The sequence below is a fragment of the Temnothorax longispinosus genome, chromosome 5, assembly GCF_030848805.1.
Source record: "Temnothorax longispinosus isolate EJ_2023e chromosome 5, Tlon_JGU_v1, whole genome shotgun sequence".
Lineage (NCBI taxonomy): Eukaryota > Metazoa > Arthropoda > Insecta > Hymenoptera > Formicidae > Temnothorax > Temnothorax longispinosus.
In genome coordinates this window covers 14,002,327-14,021,997 of record NC_092362.1, presented here as the reverse complement: position 1 = coordinate 14,021,997, position 19,671 = coordinate 14,002,327, and the positions used below count along the sequence as shown (strand labels likewise).

The window sequence follows — 19,671 nt, the reverse complement described above, 5'->3', positions numbered from 1 at the left end:
AAAATGATTATTTGCTTACGAATTTTGAGAATCACTCAAATTGGAAATTTATTTTCTCCTTAATACTTCAACAAAGTTTCTAATTATTTTCCTATATTCTATTCGCCAATGGTTATTTCCGTACATTTCTTTCGAAATCTGAAGATCTCGTGGGTCTCGAAGCGTTCAGAAAGAGTTTAAATGTAATCGTCGCGTCGAGAGAGATTGTCGGCCGATTGTTTTTCGCGTTACACACAGATCTGCCAAAGATTTCGAAGCGTCCATCTAAGTAATTACTGCAGCTTAGGAGCGTCGTCAGGGTTGGGGTCAGCGATGGTGATTAAACGTGAGATAAGATACAACCGTTCCGCCTCTACCGCGCACATGCGATATGCGGTTCTTTCTTTCGTGTTAAACCGAGTCCCTTAATTGAAGTAGCAGCCTTTTGAATATTCCTAACGTGCTACATGAAATGTTATGGCACAGCGGTCAACGCGCGATGATCCCCGAGCACGCATCAAGATCCTTGATATGCGATTATAAAGTTCAACATTTCACTCTAATGTTTACTCCTTCTTTCACGCACTGATGTTAGTTTAATTTTTTTTAAGCTATACTTTCTTTATTATCTCTCATATCAGACACGCTCAATTTATAAAATTACATGTACATACACGATATACCTTTACGAAATATGTCAAGAGAGAAAACGTATTATATCGCGAGAACAAAAGGGAGCGCGGAAGGGAACTGAGGATAGCCTGCGTAATATTTCCTCGGCATTGAAATTAATTCACGAAAAGAGACTGGCGTATACGCAAATGCGCGCGGCCTTTCTCCGCGCTAATAGACTCGTCTGCTCTCTTGCGCTTTCACTTTCTAAAGCACAACGTTGACCCCGGCGTTCTGGGGATAATCGACTGAAAATAACCCCAAGAGACGGGCACCGGGGACCCCCCTGGGTCCCTGATAGACTCGTTCTTCAATACAGCCTGGTGCATCTGTTCCTTTTGAAGAGGACGAATGACTTCGACAATTAGAGGAGCAGCGGCAGTAGCGGCAGAAATCCTATCGAAAGACCGCTCACGCCGCTCGACCTGCGTCTTATTTCTCGCTTACAATGATCGGGATCGCCGAGATTACGCGATCGTACATCTGCGGGGATATTATCCGAAGACGTAATGGAGACTGCGGCGGTCTCCATCTCGGTTAACCCTCGGTAAGACGTGAGCAGATAAAAAAAGTTGCAATAAAATGGACACGAATCAGCAATATCTTATTAAATAAATTAAATTATATTCAACTGTATTTCTAAACAAAAGAACAAAATTAATAATTTGTTCAAAGTGAAGAAAACATTACATTTCAAAATTAATGAATTGAGTTACAAACGAAAGACGCTAAAATGTATTTAGACAATATTGCGCAATTAAAAACTATCTTATTAAAAAAATTAAATTTAAAAAAATATTATATCTTTTAATTTAATTAATAAACGTTATGAAATGAAAAACAGCGAAATGTGTTCGACGATATCGCAACCGAGATCCTATTTGATCCCCGCCATTGTATATATAGCGGTCGAGGATTAACGTTGGTGCGCAGTCAGACATAATTGGCCTCTGCTCATAGAATTTCCTACAATTAAAGCATTTGCATAACGCGATGGCGTGTCGGGGAATATCTTTTCATCAAACTGATGAGCGACCAGCGGTGCAGTGTATTATATACACGAGGTGATAGATTGTCGGGGACGGACACGCTAAGGGGTTTGTTCGTTTAATACTCATCCCTAACTATTCAGTACCAGCACCATTGCGGGAGTGTAACTGCTTGCTTGCATTCAAATCAAGGGCCGGCAAATGCTTTTTTTTCATCTTACCTTTTCAAACCGCCTCAATAGCAAGCTTTAACTGACTGAATACAAAAGAAAAGATAAATAAAAGCTCTCTTATAAAAAAAAATGTTACAGTTTGCGCAAATAGTTTCAATTTTACATTTCCGATTTTCTTCCATATACTATATAATATATAATAAAAATAAATATTGTTTGAATACGTCAAATGCGAATACGTAAAATAATCGTAGAACGATGCGAAACACGCGCGGTGCCCCGGAGAATATAAATAACGGGCGTTTTTATCGCTATACGCATTACGCGAGGGTTGTTCGACTAAAAGACCTCCGTACAAAATCGAAAAGGCCGAGCTATAAATTCAACCTGAGTGCAGACAACGTCGTGATTACCGGAGCGCAGCCCGCGCGATCGGCGTGGTTCGCGGTTGAACGAGAGTGCTAAACGACACCAATAAGGAAGTAATAGCAATACGCGGGGAGGCAGAACCGTGGCTCTCGACGGACCGGCGAGAGAGGGGGCGGCTTCCGCGCGCAATTACGGATTTTGAGTGACAGATGCTCGCCCAGTCGGCAGTCGGAAGATTAAAACAAGTAATCAAAGTCCCGGTAGCCACCCCGGGATGGATATGGATGGATGCACGCCTCCGGCCCCTCCTGCCCCCTTCCGCGCTCCACCCTTCTGTCACCCTTCCGGGCGTCCCCTCGCCCCCTCTGTTCCCGCTACCCGTTTTTCCTCCCCTTTCGTCGTGTCTCCTCGCCTCGAGCCTCCCTCCCCCCCGTACCCCGTACGAGTTCCGCTCCTCCTTTACTCATCTTACTCCCTCCTGGAAGTAGCAAACCACCAAGGGTAAGCCCCGCTACTATAATATCCACCTATAGCCGTCATCAAGGCGCGCCCTGAATGCTCCTTTAAGAAAATGTTCCTTTCGCGAGCAGTCGCGTAGGAAGGTTATTAGGCGTCTTGAAGAGGCCGGGCGAGGAAGGGCGGGGGGGGGGGGCAAGACTCGGGATGAGTTATATTCAAACGACGCAGATTCTCTCTATCATGCTTAAAATGCTAAAGACGTGTCGGCAATAGGACCACGTATTCTTCGAAGGCAAAAGAAATCGATGAGAAAACGACAATCGCTATTACTATGAACAATATTATATAGCGTAAACATACTTGAGTCTGAATTGAGAGCATAAACAAGCTTTACTTTTCCTGAAAGTTTAATTATTACAAAAATGTTAATTTAATAAGCTTACTTCGAGACCTCTTTAAGGTGTCTTAGTGGACCAATTGGATCTAACGGATTAGTCACCGTTGCGAGAGTGCGAGATAACGCGATTTTTTACATAAATAAAAATTTGTATGGCGCTTACCAAGATCGTTTGGGGTACCGTCGCCAGCACAATTAGGACCCGAAACCTTACTGTTACGCGCTCGATTGTCCCACAATGGAAGGACCATAAACCGAGGGCGGTGGACAAGAATCCCTCGATTAGACTCGGCAATACAATGCCGATATAATCTGACCACTTAATCGGCAAAATATAATAGTGAATTGAACGATTACGTTTGCAATCTTGTACCGTGGCTACTGGAGTACAAAGCGAGTTATTTCAGTGAAACTGGGGTGAAATATTGCTCGCGCGATTTGAAATATGCTTTCGGAGTAAATACTAATGAAATCGTAAAACAAAAGCGCACCAATACACTTCTTGTTTTCTATAGAAAAAGCAAATTATACAATACAAAGACAGATGTAGGGAATAGAAATTACCTATATTCATTTACTTTTTACTTATTTTTCAACATTTTTGTCAAAACTTGATTAAGTACCTTCACACGAGAATATTCTCGAAAAATGATAAAAAGGCAAACGAATGTGAGGAAAAAGTTCCGTTTTTATCTTTTCTTCCTATCTTATATTTTGCAACGATAACGAGAGGCCGCCGCATCGCTGCAACATACGACTTGTTGACGCACGGCGCGGCGCGGCGGCGCGGCGGTGCCGTGAGACGCGAATGTGATTAGTCTTGAGATTCTCATGCGCGCGCGGGGGTGACGAGCCGGGATTGGATTTGGCGTGGGGATGACGCGTAGGGAGGAACGAAGGATGAGCCGTTTATCTTAGGCGTCGCTTTTCGGTTTTTCTCCCTCTCGTGATCTTCCGACGTTCTCGCGACGCGTTCCAAGCTCATCGCTTTCCTGAGAATCACGGCTTTCATCTCATCTCTCTCTCTCTCTCTCTCTCCGGTTACTTTATCCGCCTTCCTCGGGGGCGTTCCCCGAGACTCCGTGGTGCCCCAACGTGGGTATATCCTCTCTTCGCGAAATAATAAGCTCACTCTACTAAATTTATCATGAGCAGCCTTTAGAAGCAGCAGCCTCCGCCAACAACGCGCGCCAGCTTACCTACCTACTAATATTGTAACGGCTTTTAATTCCGTCATTTACCTCATGCTGCACGCGTTCTAATTATCTTATGGCATCCGCACGTGTGTGTGTGTGTGTGTGTGTGTGTGTGTGTGTGTGTGTGTGTGTGTGTGGTGTGTGTGTTTGTGTGTTTATGTATATATATATATATATAATATAAAATATCCTGCTCTCTCTCTCTCTCTCTCTCTCTCTCTCCTCTCTCTCTCTCCTCTCTCCTCCTCTCTCTCTCTTCTCTCCTCTCTCTCTCTCTCTCTCTCTCTCTCTCTCTCTCTCTCTCTCTCTCCTCTTTCTCTCCTCATCCACTCACTCATATTTTGAAGTAATTTTAGCAGCCAACACTAATTGCTTATATACTGCACTATGGCATTTTGGCGTGAGTTGAATAATCGCTAAAAGATAATTTATCGAGGGTCTGTTGAACATCTCTTATATTTTGTACAACTTAAATTAAAACAAAAATACTTCCTAATAATTTTAAATTATATATTCATATAATTCTCTAAATTAAAAAAAAATTGTTAATGTGCAATCTGTAAGTAAATATCGATTTTCTGAGCGTAAATATCATGTATTTATATTCTGCACATTTATTAACGATGAGAAAAGGAGAAAAAAATCCGAGATATAAGACATTCCACGCGTCATCTTCCATTCAGAAAAAAAAAATCAAATTAATCAACATGTTTTTATCTCCCTGTACGTTAAATTTATCGGCCATGTATACGTGCATGTGTTTTCCTTTTTCTACTATCCGCTCTTAAGATACAAAATCGCACAAATAAGTATAACATGCATATGGAAGGAGCATGTAAATATATTATATTGTTTTATAGTAAAACGTGTATATAATTTTTTAGATTTTGTTCATTTTACATAATCAACTGTAATATTAATGCTATTGCATTTGACCTATGTTATATTGCATTATGTGTCATAATCTATTATATTATATTACATTAAAATCTAATATGTTGGACATATCCCTTGAACAAAACCTAAATGCAAGCTTAATTAACCGATTCAAAGTATTGTTTGCTATCTTTTGGATTCGGCTTAATAGTTTTGGAATCGGGCTGCCAATTTGCAGGACATACCTCGCCGTGCTTCTCGACAAACTGGAAGGCCTTGATCAATCTCAATGTCTCTTCGACGCTCCTGCCAACTGGGAGATCATTGACGCAAAACTGTCGAAGAACTCCCTCCTTGTCTATGATGAAGAGACCTCTGAGAGCGATTCCCGAGTCTTGCAACAAAACATTGTATTTGTTCGATATGGTCTTATTGAAATCGCTCAAAAGAGGATAGCCCAAGTCTCCTCCGAGGCCACCCTGTTTCCTCGGGGTATTAATCCATGCCAAATGGCTAAAGTGCGAATCTGTCGACACTCCGATCACTTGTGTATTCAGAGCTTCAAACTCCGAGACCTTCTCACTAAATGCAATTATCTCCGTTGGGCAAACAAATGTACTGCAAGTAGAATATAAAAGTTCAATATTATAGTTATATTAAATGTATATTAAAAATGATAATCGAGACAAAATTACATACAAGTCTAATGGGTAGAAAAACAGAACAACGTATTTCCCTTTGTAGTCGCTCAACTTGATCTCCTTGAAGTCGCCTTTAACTACTGCGGTACCAGAGAAATCCGGAGCGGGTTTCTGGATCTGCGGTCCATCGCTGAGTAGTTTTGAGCTCACTGTGAAATTACGAACACCTCTCGCAAACGATGTATTATCAGTTCTCGCCAGCGAATCAGTTGCAGTGGCAACCTGCAGAAAATATATTCAATCTGAAGAGACAATGATTGTACTTTTGTTTCTATCGAGACGTCAATGCAGTGCAGAATTAAATATGTTTGCATGCAATGAGTCATTAAAACGCTGAAGGCTGAAGCTCAATCGAAACAAGATACACGAATTCCGTAGCACCTACCAACGTTCCAGCTCGTGTACGTAGCGAAGCAAGTAATCGAAACATCGCAAAACAGATAATGCGGACAACTGCACACCCTAAACTCCGCTGTGCAGTTGTTTGTAAAACTCACAGAATCGTAGAACCGAAAAATGTAGATGCAAGAAGTTTCGTCAACTCCTCACACCGACACGCGAACTCCACTACCTGCACAACCGGCAGATGCGGAATAAACAGGTTATGAAACACTTTGAGATGGTATGGGTACGCATGTGTGTACACTGTATGTACATACATATAACATTGGAAGAACACGAGTTCTTACAAAATTGTTTTATGCGCAAAATATTACAATAAATTTGAAAATAGCAAATATTTACAATGTAATCATGTAGAAATAATCATAAAATTGGAAAAACTAAAATTGACTGCGTTTACTCGAATAAAATATTATAGAATTATAGTTCCTTGTTTACATCGAAAAAAATCTTTGAAAATCATAAATCCTTAAAAAAAAAATTATCATTTTAATACATGCAAAATGGTTAAAAACGTGATAACGCGATATTTGAATGTAATCAATAGCAAATTGCAAAAAATATGTCTGTAAGCAACACACAAAACAGAAATATAATCATGTATTTATTCAAATAACAATATTATAGAAGTCTTATGTTCATTCTTATTAAAATATATATATGTATATATATATATTTATATATCTGTATATGATATATAGATTTTTATGTAATGGTACTATTAAACAAATATTTGACTATTCACACATTGCATATTATTTCTATCAAATTATATATAACTTTAAAATATCTTAAATGTACTATAAATCATATACATTTCTTATACCAGTATTGAAGGAGAAAACGTTATTGAATGAAGCATACTCGGAAAGCAGATTCAGATTAACTTCTCTTCATTTAACTGAAATCTCTATATGAAAATTATCAAGACTTACATGATTGATGCGAGAAAACGAAAAAAATCAGTTTTATCGGGATGCAAATTCTACATTTGAAAGTCGTTACTCAATGATTCTTTTTAGATTTTAAACGTGAATCGAATTACTATTAATTTAGTAAATTTATCAATTCACTAAGAAGACGTGTGATCACAATGTTCGTTATATCCTCTAGTAACCGATAACACAAAACGATATTTCATATAGATGTAGATCTCGTATTTTTAGCGATTTGAACAAAGTTCTTTCAATTGGAAGCCGTGGCTGTCGCGGTCGGTGCGGGAGTGGACGTTGATGTAGATTCCTCCGTCACGATACGCCGATTTTTCTTTATCCTCTTCCATTCACCGTTCGTGTAATTCATTTGGAAATGAGTTTCGACCAACATCGGAACAGTTGTTCCGTCCGACTGCGTTACTTCTTCTATATTCTCCGAGAGCATCACTGTGACTATATTGCCCAATTTTGGACAAGGATTATCTGCAAGCGAAACAATCGATAGTATCGGTGAAATATAATCTATAAAGAAAAAGGTATACGTGGAAGATAGACATACCTCTAGAACCAGCCATAAAACCTAAGATAAGGGCTTTTTCTGGACGCGTTACTTTGTTCGCAGTTCTAAACATTTCTTGCGCTTCCAACATTTGTTCACGCTGTAAATCAATAACAATGAATAGCGCGAGAATCCTATATTTATAACAATACAGATAATGAAATCAAATGTTGCGTGTAACTTACCGTAAGAGATAGGCCTTTTCTTGGATTAGCCGCCGCATTAGGTTGCGTGGTAGTCTGTATACGAATCTGCGTAACTGTTTGAGCCGGTCTGACTGTTTGCACGGCGACTGGCGTGCTTTCCACAGGTGCTATCACCGTTGATGCAGCTACTGCTATCACAGTAGTGGGCGTTGTGGTGGTAGTAGTTAACGTAGTAGCTATGTAACGCAAATGTTCAATCAAAATCCAAACAAAACGACATGGACTTTAGTACCTGTAACGTTGGTCTTACATGTTTGCTGCGTAGTCGTAACCGAAATGCTGCTTGGCGTGCTAGGTGCGGTATAGGGTTGCGCCGTAGCTACCACAACTGGTGGAACTGGCGTGGCAGGCGGATTAATCGAGGCCAATCCTTGCGCGTACTCTGGAGTTGTCGGAGTTTCCGCAACCGGTGAAGCCACTGAAGCAGCTGCTGCCACAGCGGCCGCTTGTGCTTCCGCGACTTTTTTCTGTTGCTCCTCCATCTCCAGCATCTTTTTCCTCTTCTTTGCTTGTGCGTATCCGAGAGGCTGCTCGTTAATATCCAGTAATTTAATACCGCCATCTTTTCGAATTCTACTGCTGATCGATGTTCTGTTAGAGACAGAGGTGTTTGTGAGCGACGGGGATCGAAAACCGCTCGTTGGAACTCTGCTTGGGATTCCCTTCAGAGGTGCTGAAAAGTTTGAGTAAATGCCATGTAGTACATCGCGAAAATAACACTGAGAAATATCATGGCATGCATTTGGCAGATGGCAGGCCAGTACCAGCACTAATTAGAGTCCCTCTAATAAGAGTCGCGACACGTAGCAGCAACTTTTGATTGGTTCGCATTTTCGGCAAAAGTATGTGAAACAGAAAGAGAAAGAGATATAAGAGAGAAAGAGAAAGCAATATACAAGTAACATACATTCATATCGCTCTCTTTCTCTCTTATTTTGTCGAAACTCAAGATGTCGCGACTCTTACTAGAGGGACTCTAACACTAATCAGCTACGTGCGTTTTTTCGTGAGTCGCGAGCGCCTGACCGTGCCGTCTAGATTTATGAACAAATCCAGCAAAATACTCATTTGCTAATTGACGCTCTCACCAAGAGTCGAATTGGGCATATACTAGTGGAGAGTCACCCTTCCCCCCCCCCCCACTCACTAAGAGTCAGGAATATTTTTGGGAAGACATCATATCAGACACCCGCTACGATCTACCCTAAAATACTTACTTGTATCAGTCATTTTTCTTGGCATCCCTCTACTTCTCACTGGTACAGTGGGAGCTGTGCTCTTCTTAAGATTATTAGCAGCATCAATGCTTTTTTGAAGTAATTCCGCTCTCAAAGCTGCGCTTTTTGTTTTCCTCTTGAAAATGAAATGCTTAACTGGCATGGGATGCTGACCTACCACTGAAGTCAACGCAGTCTTGTTAAGATAATGACACTCTAAGGGAAGCATAGCAGGATCATTCTGCTTCTTCATAAGTTTCCTTAAGTCATTGACCAAGTCCCCAAAAATTGATCTATGCTCATCCAAATCAGTGATGTCTGTATTTAAAGAACCGGTCGATGGAAAAGTCTTCATCGCTTCGGATAGCACTGATACCCACAGCTCACTGTCCAGAGACGCAACCTCAATGATCTCTTCCAGTTCCACACGCCACTGTCGCAAATTCATAAATAAAAAGCATTTTAGTGAAATAAGAGGTAAAACGAAGGAAATGTGTGTGAAAGAAATTCTATATAAATCTCATATGGAAATGATAATTTTTCCAACTCAAACGAATGAGACAATCGTAGATCCCTGTAAAATTGTAAATACTAGTCCTACGTATTTCTTATATGTACTAAACATTTCAAAAACATCGCACAATTGAGAAAAATCAAATGGATGGCGAATATGCGTAAATAGACGAGAATGAAATAAAGAAATGTGAACGTAATATTAATTTTACTCGCGCAGAGAGCAAGCGCATCTCCGCATCTCGGGGGGAGCAATACTCGTCGAAAGTGTGCAGCAAATATCGAGATAGACGAGAGCTGCTTACCTCTTCAACATTGCGCCTGGGTATGTGAAAGAATGACAGGAGTAACTTAAGCTTGACCTGCGTTTGCAGGTCGGGAAAACAATCCTTGATGTTGCGCAACACCTCGGCATTGAGCTGTGAACAGATCGAGCTGCCGGTCCAGCTATCGTTTGACGTACCGAGCTTGTTATGAAGCCACAACGATGTATCGCTATCCCTCACATTCGCCATATTGGAGTCGTATGCTTCCGGCGCGTGCCGTACCTCGCCGTAACGCGCCACGTGCGGTTCCCGCCACGAAGCACCGCGCGTGCGCGCATCGTTAATATAAGGCCGATATTCATTGGGACTATTGGGAGCTTTTCCAACAAGCTGCAAGCGACCCAAATCGACAGAGTCACTTTCTCTTTCTTTTTATCTTCTTCTTTGTCTCTTTTTTATATCGGGCGCGTTCAGCAGACCATCATGCAGCAGACCAAGCCGCTCAGTAGCAGTTGACCACGCAACGCAGAGTGTTGATAAAAATGATAAGACGAACTCAACATTATGTTCTGCTGAACGCGGCCCTTTGTCTCTTTTTGTTTCTCTCGTTTTTGACAAAACTGGCGGACCAATCAAAACTGGCTGTCTTAGAAAGACTTTTCTCGAATCTCGAATCTCGAATCTCGAATCTCGATCATACGAAACAAAGGAAATGTTCAGTTGGTCCTAATCGGATGGCGGATGCGTATTGCGTCAGTCACATGGTTGTTTCGTTCTTCAATCCGACTGAAAATTTGCGAATATGTTAGGCGTGAACGGCGTGACTACTGGCGTGAGCGTTTATTCAGATTCTCAGGAATCTGCATTGATAGACGAAGAAACTTTCAAAGATATAGAGACATCCTTGTAAGTAATTTTTGTTTAATATTCGCTTTTTATGCCGGTCCATGATTCTGTATCACGAGTGTACATACTCTTTCGCACAATAAAGTGATCTCGATTAAATTCGTTCTTCGTTTGTTTTCTCAAAGCGGAGGTACTCTGCCAGTAGTACCGGAAAATATACACGAATTAGAAGTCATGGAAGAGAAACCTGACACATTCGCCATGTCTGCAAACATCTCTGTGGCTGTGGAAAAGAAATTGAAAAGAAAGATGGAAATAGAAGATGATGATAGAGAACATTACTACCCAGAGTACCCAGCTTTATACAACGATTATTTGGGTTGTCCATTGAATTTCCAGTTCACCTTTGGTGATAGCAATGGACAGGATTGGGTGGTAGGTAGACTTTTTGTATGATAAACCATGTATTAAATCCAGATCTTGTACGTGTGCAGGAAAGTTATGTTAAACTGCACTGTTTTTTATTTGTTGAGTTAGATTGAAGTCGACTATCAAATAATATGTACCTACTTGCAGATCAATTCTGCCTCTTGATGGTAAATGCCATTAGTTTTTAAACCTGGTTTAATGTAATTTTTGCATGGGATATTCCATATAAACTGTGAACAATTGTAAATATTACTCGTGAAATTGTGAGGAGATAAAAGTATGGTAAAGGAAGATGAGAGTAAGAGATCTTGTTTGAAAATGTTTCAGTATTTAACCATTAGTTGTGTCAATGTGCTGTAAAAAGTACATAAATCTGCTTAGACTTGACTTTAGCTTTTATACAAGAAATTATCAGACCTGTTTATGTTTATATCAGAATCATGTTTAAGCAGATTTTGTATATTGCAGATGTAAGCTTTTTTGTGTACTATATAGATTAGTGTTAAATGTATTAAGTGTGCATGATAATCTTCTTTTAACAATGATACATACTAAACTATTTTGCAAATTAAAATTTTATAATTTTTATACTTATAATTCTTTATTAACATTCTACATAGTACCATAAGATTAACAAGTTTATGTTGTTTATTTCTTTGCATACAGTACTCTGAGGTATTGAAAAAATTATATATCAAAATGGAAAAGGTACTACCTTTACGATTTACATGGGAGCCAGCTATGCCCGGTTTACTCTTACGTACAGAATTAGTTTTTCTGTTGGACGAACATAAAAGTGATCCAGTAAAACGATGCTACAATCACGCAGCAATAACCAACCACGTTAATCAAACTATGGAACAAGGCAGAATTAAACATGTAGTCCATTGCGTTAATCATGCTTCAAGTATCTACAAAGAGAAAGATGGATATCTTTCTATTTTAACACCGCTTTGTACACCCGAAGCTGGCTCGCAGTATGTGCCAATGTGCTTCAAGTTTTTTTGCAAAAATAGCTGCCCATCCGGTATGAATCGTAGAGCTACAGAGCTTGTATTCACTTTAGAAAATGAACAGAATCGAACTTTAGCTCGTCGAACAATAGTAATAAGAATTTGTAGTTGTCCGAAACGAGACAAACAAAAGGATGAGGCGGAATATGGTGAAGACCCACTGTCATCCGTTAAACGAAAGATTTTAACACCGAATAAAAAGATGTCTTATGACAAGCATGTTTATAAAGTCGAACTAAATATCGTTGGAAAAGAGAATTATTTAGCGGTTTATAATTATGCGTATGACATTATGGCCGGTCAAGCTGCGAAAACCGGTCAACATGACGTTTTTAAACCATATATGGATGCCATATTAAATCAAATACCATAAGATGATTAATATGAAAACCATATATGACCAAGTTTTATATCTTATCAGTATGCATGTTATAAATGTGCATTTTTTAATTAACGGTTGCGTTTTATCTATTAAAGAATGGAATTCGTTAAGTATTAATTGTATGAAGTATTAATTTTATTATGAATGTTAAGTAATATTAAGTTGATAACAATATCAGTATTTTTACATGAACACTCTCATGAAACACGCTCTTGACAGAACTTTTGTTTCGTGTATGTTCTTTTATAAGCAGTAAATATATCTGCAATATGTCTAAATATCTTTTATTCTATATAATTATGTTAGTTTTTTATCAACATTTGTTACTTACTTTTTCAAAAACTTGACTTTACCGCTTTGACTCGCAAATTTTAGAATACTGCATGTTACTTGTTAATATATCGAGGAGTAAAAGTCATAGTGGTGTAAGTCCATTTTTTTTTTTAATTTTTTCTCGCGTGCATAGATGCGATCTATACAATATATAAATTGCATCTATGTACACGAAAAAATATTTTTAAAAATTTGACTTACACTATTGTGGTTTTTACCTCTCCATATGTTCACTAAGATTTTAAATAAATTATTCATACCTCATAGATAGTATTAAATACTCATACCTTTCCAAGATTATTAATGCGATGTATTATCACTCGTTAAATCATCATATCAATGATAAATAAATAGTTTTGTTCGTAATAGGTTTTTCGTGATAGATTTGTGATTAATTCTTTTAATATATATTTTACGTTAGAATTCATAAATTTGTTAGAAATAACCGATATAGCTTTTCTTCACATGTATAATCTGTCGTGTGCTCCATATTCTGACATTTGTATTTCAATGGTCTTCAACAGTAATGCGTTTGGCAATGGAGCAATATGTTGTGAAGACAACGTTGCAGTATCCTCGAGACTCGCCACGTGTCTTCGCAATTGTACTTCTGTACCATTGTCACCCCAAGCGTGCAATGTCCATTCCCATATGCTATTTAAACACGTCTTCTTAGGAGGATATGTCATCCATGCCATTTCCTCTTCGTACTATACATAAAAAAAATGTGATTTTTACATCTCTTAAATAAATATTCCGCGCATTTTCGTATATCGTCAACTACATAACGCAAAGCGTTTTCCAAGATAATGACATATGATTATATAACATTATGATATGTAATATTTTAACTATGTGGAGTAGATCTTGATATCCTCAAAATTTGATAGTGCCAGATAAAAGTAATCTAATCTCGTATTTATTTGTGTGTGCATGTATGTTACCACATTTATGTAAAGAGAGATCACATTTTTTATCTCATATATTCTCTTGTTCCATTTTTGTTGCATGCGTATAAATATGAATCAATAAGAAATGATTTATGTGTTTGATCTAAATTTTAATGTTTGCGTTTTCAAAAAATATAATCTATTTCTAGGATGTACAATTTTTATATCAATATGTACGAATATTTTTTAATAATAAGAGTAATATTAAGATTGATAACATTAAATTCTAACTGATTGTATTGGACAAAGTTTTATACTTTATAATTTCAGATAAATAAAACTTTTTATATATACATTGAAATAAATATTTAATCCGAATGAAATATTAAAAAAAACTTAAGAAATAAATACTCTTTCTCTGTACCCCAACAGATACGTATAATTGAAACGCTCTTATAATGTAATGATATAAACTTTGTTTGAATCGAATTTTTATAATCTCTTATCGATTTCTTTGCAGAGGGACACTTTACCGTAAAGGATTAAAATAAAAGAATGAAAAATATCGCCTTCACACAAATGAGGGAAATTGTTTCGTGTTAAAGATGTTATACCTGGAAAAAAAACATATTGTTTCCATGATGGAATATATAAAGAGCGTCACGTCCGAAAGGAAGTGGAAGTGGGATCCTTGCGTTTCCAGAATAAAAATGAACTTGCGGCACCGCGTGAATTCTGATATGTTCCATCAGCGAGTCAGACATCACTACTTCTCTGCAAGATTCCAAAAGCGGACATGTCAACTGTATACCAGACACAGAATCCGTAGAGCCGCCCCAGATCGGCGTCCGGGGCAGACTCAGCGATTGCTGACTGACATTCATCGCGGATGATTCGACAATTTGCGAAGAAGCGTCATTGACATGAACTTCGTTGTCTCTCGACAGCTCGCCGGTACTGGCTGACTTGGCGCGATCGTTCAAGGATAATCGCACGGGTAAATTGTTGGTGTCTGTCATTCCATTAGGAATCGCAGCTTCTTTCGACATTTCAGATGCTCGAGTTAGATTATCCACGGAAGCAGCTTTTTCTCTGCCTCCGAGCAACAATCTGGCCAATAAGAATTGCCTCGGTTTCAACGTGGTGCAATTATTCTTTGACTGATTTACGACCGGAGTCTCTTGTCTCTTGCTACTTTTACCGAACAATTGGTCATGTAAGTTACAACGATCGGTTGTGACGGGTGCCTTGGCATTGTCCATGTTGAAGGCATCGCGAAGTGCTCTATGTAATTTATCTGCGAGAAGGCATCGGCCCTGGCCAAGCCGGACTCTGCAGACCGGACAATGCGTCGTCTTCGGCCTGCAGACGACACACAGGATGTGGCCGTGAACGCATTGCGAGACCGGAGGAGCGGCGCTTTCCAAGCAAATCGGACATTCTAAGGCGCGAACCTAAAAAGAAAATATTTCATGAAAAATATTGAAACAGTTTCTAGATGAGCTCCACTCAAAATTAAAAAAAAAACCTTTTATTATTTATTGGTACATTAAAAGTTTATTATTCTGGACGGAGGGAATGGAGCATGTATATTATAGCTTACAGTTTAAATTTGGATTATTAATCATTAGCCTCCTAAATTAATGGTTGATAATCATGTTGTTAAAGATAGAAGATTGATAGTAGGAGTTAATAATTCTAGGTTATATTTCTGAAGTAATAAATCTGCCACTGAACAAATAAATGATCAATAAAAAGAAAAAACAATGGTCCCGATATTGAGTTATAGAATGCATACGCACCGTTCCTGATAATGCATTTGCAAGATTTCTGGCTACATTTGGAAGTGGACCCTTCAGGGCTAGCCTAGTATCATTCTGTTCATCTTCTTGATGCGTGTATCTCCAAATGAGGAAATTTATATCTTGAACACCTTCCTCATTACGAATTAAAGTAGCGACGTCTTTGATCTTTAGTCCTAACAAATCGGTGTCGTCAACGCCCAATAAACAATCGCCCGCTCTGATGGAATATAACGAGAAAATGATTTGAATAAAATGTGAAATTAATTGGTGCTATATAAAATATACACGTGGTTCTTAATATAATATAAAATAGGGTGTGTAACACGTGTGTTAAGTTGAAAATTGGACGTGCGGGTGATCGCACTCGCCTCCGGCTCGTGCGTCCACTCCGCACGTCCAATTTCCATCTTACAGCACTTGTAACACAATATACTAATCTCATATCAATGTATAATTTAACAAAAGAAATATATATTTATATTTTTTAATGTAATATATGTATTGGACTTTTATATATACTCTTTCATATATCCACGATATAAGTATTCGATAGTTTTAAAGACTAAATAAAACTCACTTCAATCCTGCTAGGTCGGCAGGACTATTATTCTCGACATAGCCGACCCACGGATACGGATCCCATTTCGATTTGGTCAAGTGAAATCCGCAAGATTTACCATGCATATATGATTCCACGTTGATTTTCCGCATTTTAAGGACCATCTTTCCTGGCGGAAGTAGATTCACATCCTCTATGGGCAGAGATGTTACAATCTTCACACCTGCCGCTTCCGTCAGGACTTCGGGATACGAGAAATGCGGCATGTTCCTTCGCACTTTATTATTATTATTATTATTCATTATTATATGTATATATGGGGCAAAAGTTTTACTTCACGTTACTTCAAGTTAGTTCAGTTTTTAACTTCACTCTTCAATGAATTCTTTTTAACGACGAAGGAGTATAAATATTTCGTTCGGATAAATATTTCGAAATTCTTTTCATATATAATAAAGAATTAATTTGCAATTTATCCATCGACTTTAATCGGTCGATACGTATTAATTCAGTTTTGATCTTCGAGGCTCGTTGAGCAAAAGCAGTACTGCCGTGGAAGCACTGGACCACGTCTGATCTCTTAGCGAAAGAGAAAAGTCACTCGCTTGTTTACCTTCACCCATTTACATGCTCTTGACATTGGAACTTACGTCATATTACGATGAGACACACGTCGTTTGCCTTTTATCCTAATATATCGATGCTTTTTTTAGAAATAATATTTTCAATAAAAATTACATTTCTTACAACCATTATATTCCAATTAAATATAATATGTACATACATGGCAGTCTTTATAATATGTGGAAATTGAATAATACTTTAATTAAAGCAAAAATTAAATGATATCATGTACTAATTTATAAAAATGATTGCGTTAACAATCGTAATAACGCAAACTTTATAATACATTTTTATAACACAGGCAAACGCAATAATACATTTTATACGTATTTGACTATCACCATTTGATCGTAAGAAATCAGCTTTTATATGAAGCAAATAAGTCTAGGGGAATGTATTATATATAATTATTTCGCTTAATAAAACCTAGATATATCTATATATACACATGTATGTTTTGTACAACATTCTAATAGAATTAATACGTAGTATATATATCTTGCAATTTTCACTTATGTGGTATTGTTACATTGGAAGAATATACATCGAGATTGTCATTGGCAGAGCCAGATTGAAATGGCAAACAGCAATCGTTTCTATATGCATTGTCGAGAGGAATTTATATATATTGAATATATTGTGTAATTAAATCATAATACGCGACTGTAGGAAGATCAAACGTAGAAAAACATGGTAACATAAAAAATATTACTGTCTTCATTATGCAGTGATATAATATACTGATTAACTTTCAAAAAAAGAATCTATTATTAAAATTCAATAGGACAAGTTTAAGAAAACTGTAGTCCCTTCGTGAAAATTAATAATTTCATTCCCTTTGAATGAAAAATAGCATAAGGGCCTACTAATCATTAGCATTTTATTTGCAATATGTAAAAAAATTTAACTACTTTTGTAAAAGTTAAATTATAGTTATTATCTAAATAACAAAGAGTTAAGAATCGTGACAGGATATTCGAGTCGATAATAATATTTCTGTGTAAATTTTTATATTCCAAATCAGTAAACTGCGCGCCGAATATTTTTCGGTCTTGGAGCACAGCTTTAGTTTTGCCGGCACAGTAAATCTACATATTTCCTGGCTGAGATAATATTTTTCGTAATAAATTCTTTCAATTTCTTTACGGTGATTTATAATTATAGGGATGCTGATCAGCATCAATTAGTTAAATCGATTATCGATTTAAGTATGTGGATTTACTGTTCCGGCAAAACTGGAGCTGTGTTTCAAGATCGAAAAATATTCGGCGCGCAGTTCACTGAGTTAAAATATAAAAATTCACACAGAAATATTATTATCGACCCGAACATCCTGTCACGGCTCTTAGACCTTTGTTATTTAGGTGATTTCTAATCGTGCGAGCCTTGTTGTATTATTTAAATTAGTTAATTACTTAAAATCAATTGTTATTCAACATTTACTTATTAAAAATATTACGATAGATATAATGGCAAGAGGTATCAATCTCGTCTTTAATTGTGTACGTTCAAAGTCAGCCCTAATTGTGGATAACTACATAATTGTTCAAAATAAAATGATATGAATATTGCGCAACGGGGAAGGTAATCTTACGTATTAGCAGGTATAAAAGATCTTAATATAGATAAGCGTAAAAAATATATGAATATGAATAAATTTCCTACTGATATAATATATTGAGACATTGGCCCAGCGTGTGCAAAGTGGTGTGCGCCATAGCTTTGAGAACTAAGAGGTCTGAGTCCAGATGCAGATCCGAGTTATCGATGGATTGCGCTAGGGCAAGATTGTGCTTCTCCACTTTCCGCAAGTGCTCCTGGCAATTGGCAAAGGCGTCCAACACTTCCAGCTTAACGACAGGATTCCTACTCGAATTCCCAGAATGTTCTCTTGGTGGCAATGGGGGATGGCTGCTAGCTATCGCTCTAGTATACATCTCTGTAACTGCCCGTAGCTTATCCACCCATTCCTGGCGTGCTCGTGCATCTGTGGCCCGTAATTTGATCATGTCACCTGGAAGGATATCGGAAACTCAATAGTCAAATTGAATCAAACATTCACATTTATTATCAGAGGAACTATCAGCAATCAGATTTGGTTTACTATTACTATTAGATAGACCTACCAGTAGCGGAATTGACGGTGAACGTGTTGGAATCCTCGTCACTGGGGGCTATTACAGCTCCGGCTAGATATATCGAACACCGTGGCCTCTGATTCTTCTCAGACTCGCTAAGGAAGTAATGTAGCTCGCCGGTCTCCGGACTCAAAATGAACCAACGGTACTGCCAGCCTTTCATGGCATTTGTATACTTGTGCAACAAACCCTCGTAAGGGTGCCTCGTTTGCACGTTCATCGTTTACCACTCTCGCTTCTTGGAAGCCTTTTACTTACAACAGGTGAACAACAAGAATCTCGTGGGAGATGCGTCATCTGAGCCAGAGCCGATCGTGCTCAGCTGATATTCGGAGAGAGGTTAGGTCGTCGTGAGGAAAAAAAAGAAAGAAAAGGGTTAAGATTCTATCATTGTGAATACGTGTTGTACGTACTACACAAGTACAATTATATATTCCATTGTTTCACTCGCAACCAGGGCCAGGGGCTCGATTCTCAGCTCGGTGTTTCAATTTTCAATCTCTCGAACGATAAAATATTTCCACTGAAAGTTCCTCTTTCTCCATGTGGAGGTGATCAGAAAACAAACGACGCGAGATCACGTGCAAATAGATAATTTGTATGTGTGAGATACAGTAAAAAAAAATATGACTCAGATTTTACAAGAAAAATACATGCTACATATATAGGCTGCGTTTGGAAACGTCACCCGAGTATACTCCCTTCTCTTTCTAACTCGCTGGGATACTCGTGTGCACTCGGGT

At 38.1% G+C, this 19,671-nt stretch overlaps 5 protein-coding genes across 5 annotated transcripts; 1 reads left to right on the top strand and 4 right to left on the bottom strand.

Moving 5' to 3' along the window:
- Positions 1–4,672: 4,672 nt before the first annotated feature.
- Positions 4,673–6,415, bottom strand: Tpx-3 (thioredoxin peroxidase 3). The gene is made up of 3 exons (XM_071779782.1): positions 6,197–6,415; positions 5,810–6,033; positions 4,673–5,728 (listed from the first exon to the last, which is right to left on the bottom strand). The coding sequence occupies exons 1-3, from the start codon at positions 6,239–6,241 to the stop codon at positions 5,269–5,271; spliced, it is 729 nt and encodes a 242-aa protein (XP_071635883.1). The 5' UTR covers positions 6,242–6,415; the 3' UTR covers positions 4,673–5,268.
- A 674-nt stretch (positions 6,416–7,089) lies between these two features.
- On the bottom strand, positions 7,090–10,182 carry Nelf-a (Negative elongation factor A). Its single transcript, XM_071779778.1, has 6 exons — positions 9,949–10,182; positions 9,131–9,563; positions 8,164–8,586; positions 7,893–8,089; positions 7,708–7,807; positions 7,090–7,631 (listed from the first exon to the last, which is right to left on the bottom strand). The coding sequence occupies exons 1-6, from the start codon at positions 10,156–10,158 to the stop codon at positions 7,399–7,401; spliced, it is 1,596 nt and encodes a 531-aa protein (XP_071635879.1). The 5' UTR covers positions 10,159–10,182; the 3' UTR covers positions 7,090–7,398.
- Positions 10,183–10,358: 176 nt separating this feature from the next.
- P53 (p53) lies at positions 10,359–14,155 on the top strand. Its single transcript, XM_071779781.1, has 3 exons — positions 10,359–10,815; positions 10,941–11,190; positions 11,851–14,155. The coding sequence occupies exons 1-3, from the start codon at positions 10,712–10,714 to the stop codon at positions 12,568–12,570; spliced, it is 1,074 nt and encodes a 357-aa protein (XP_071635882.1). The 5' UTR covers positions 10,359–10,711; the 3' UTR covers positions 12,571–14,155.
- Positions 13,374–16,870, bottom strand: LOC139813911 (uncharacterized). Its single transcript, XM_071779779.1, has 4 exons — positions 16,185–16,870; positions 15,605–15,824; positions 14,417–15,256; positions 13,374–13,622 (listed from the first exon to the last, which is right to left on the bottom strand). The coding sequence occupies exons 1-4, from the start codon at positions 16,466–16,468 to the stop codon at positions 13,374–13,376; spliced, it is 1,593 nt and encodes a 530-aa protein (XP_071635880.1). The 5' UTR covers positions 16,469–16,870.
- A 30-nt stretch (positions 16,871–16,900) lies between these two features.
- Positions 16,901–19,656, bottom strand: LOC139813914 (oxysterol-binding protein-related protein 11). The gene is made up of 2 exons (XM_071779783.1): positions 18,917–19,656; positions 16,901–18,804 (listed from the first exon to the last, which is right to left on the bottom strand). The coding sequence occupies exons 1-2, from the start codon at positions 19,146–19,148 to the stop codon at positions 18,452–18,454; spliced, it is 585 nt and encodes a 194-aa protein (XP_071635884.1). The 5' UTR covers positions 19,149–19,656; the 3' UTR covers positions 16,901–18,451.
- Positions 19,657–19,671: the final 15 nt, after the last annotated feature.

Bases quoted from the DNA above. Each gene is read 5' to 3' on its own strand.
- P53 (XM_071779781.1), top strand. From the start codon at position 10,712: ATGTTAGGCGTGAACGGCGTGACTACTGGCGTGAGCGTTTATTCAGAT. The intron at 10,816-10,940 runs GTAAGTAATTTT...GTTTTCTCAAAG, and splicing joins AAAGATATAGAGACATCCTT to CGGAGGTACTCTGCCAGTAG. The intron at 11,191-11,850 runs GTAGGTAGACTT...CTTTGCATACAG, and splicing joins GCAATGGACAGGATTGGGTG to TACTCTGAGGTATTGAAAAA.
- LOC139813914 (XM_071779783.1), bottom strand. From the start codon at position 19,148: ATGAACGTGCAAACGAGGCACCCTTACGAGGGTTTGTTGCACAAGTAT. The intron at 18,805-18,916 runs GTAGGTCTATCT...ATATCCTTCCAG, and splicing joins CACCGTCAATTCCGCTACTG to GTGACATGATCAAATTACGG.
- LOC139813911 (XM_071779779.1), bottom strand. From the start codon at position 16,468: ATGAATAATAATAATAATAATAAAGTGCGAAGGAACATGCCGCATTTC. The intron at 15,257-15,604 runs GTGCGTATGCAT...TTTTCTTTTTAG, and splicing joins CAAATGCATTATCAGGAACG to GTTCGCGCCTTAGAATGTCC. The intron at 13,623-14,416 runs GTATAACATCTT...TTTTATGTATAG, and splicing joins ACAATATGTTTTTTTTCCAG to TACGAAGAGGAAATGGCATG.
- Nelf-a (XM_071779778.1), bottom strand. From the start codon at position 10,158: ATGGCGAATGTGAGGGATAGCGATACATCGTTGTGGCTTCATAACAAG. The intron at 8,090-8,163 runs GTAAGACCAACG...TGCGTTACATAG, and splicing joins TACGACTACGCAGCAAACAT to CTACTACGTTAACTACTACC. The intron at 7,632-7,707 runs GTATGTCTATCT...TTTCGCTTGCAG, and splicing joins TTTTATGGCTGGTTCTAGAG to ATAATCCTTGTCCAAAATTG.
- Tpx-3 (XM_071779782.1), bottom strand. From the start codon at position 6,241: ATGTTTCGATTACTTGCTTCGCTACGTACACGAGCTGGAACGTTG. The intron at 6,034-6,196 runs GTAGGTGCTACG...TATTTTCTGCAG, and splicing joins GTACACGAGCTGGAACGTTG to GTTGCCACTGCAACTGATTC. The intron at 5,729-5,809 runs GTATGTAATTTT...TTCTACTTGCAG, and splicing joins TTTTTCTACCCATTAGACTT to TACATTTGTTTGCCCAACGG.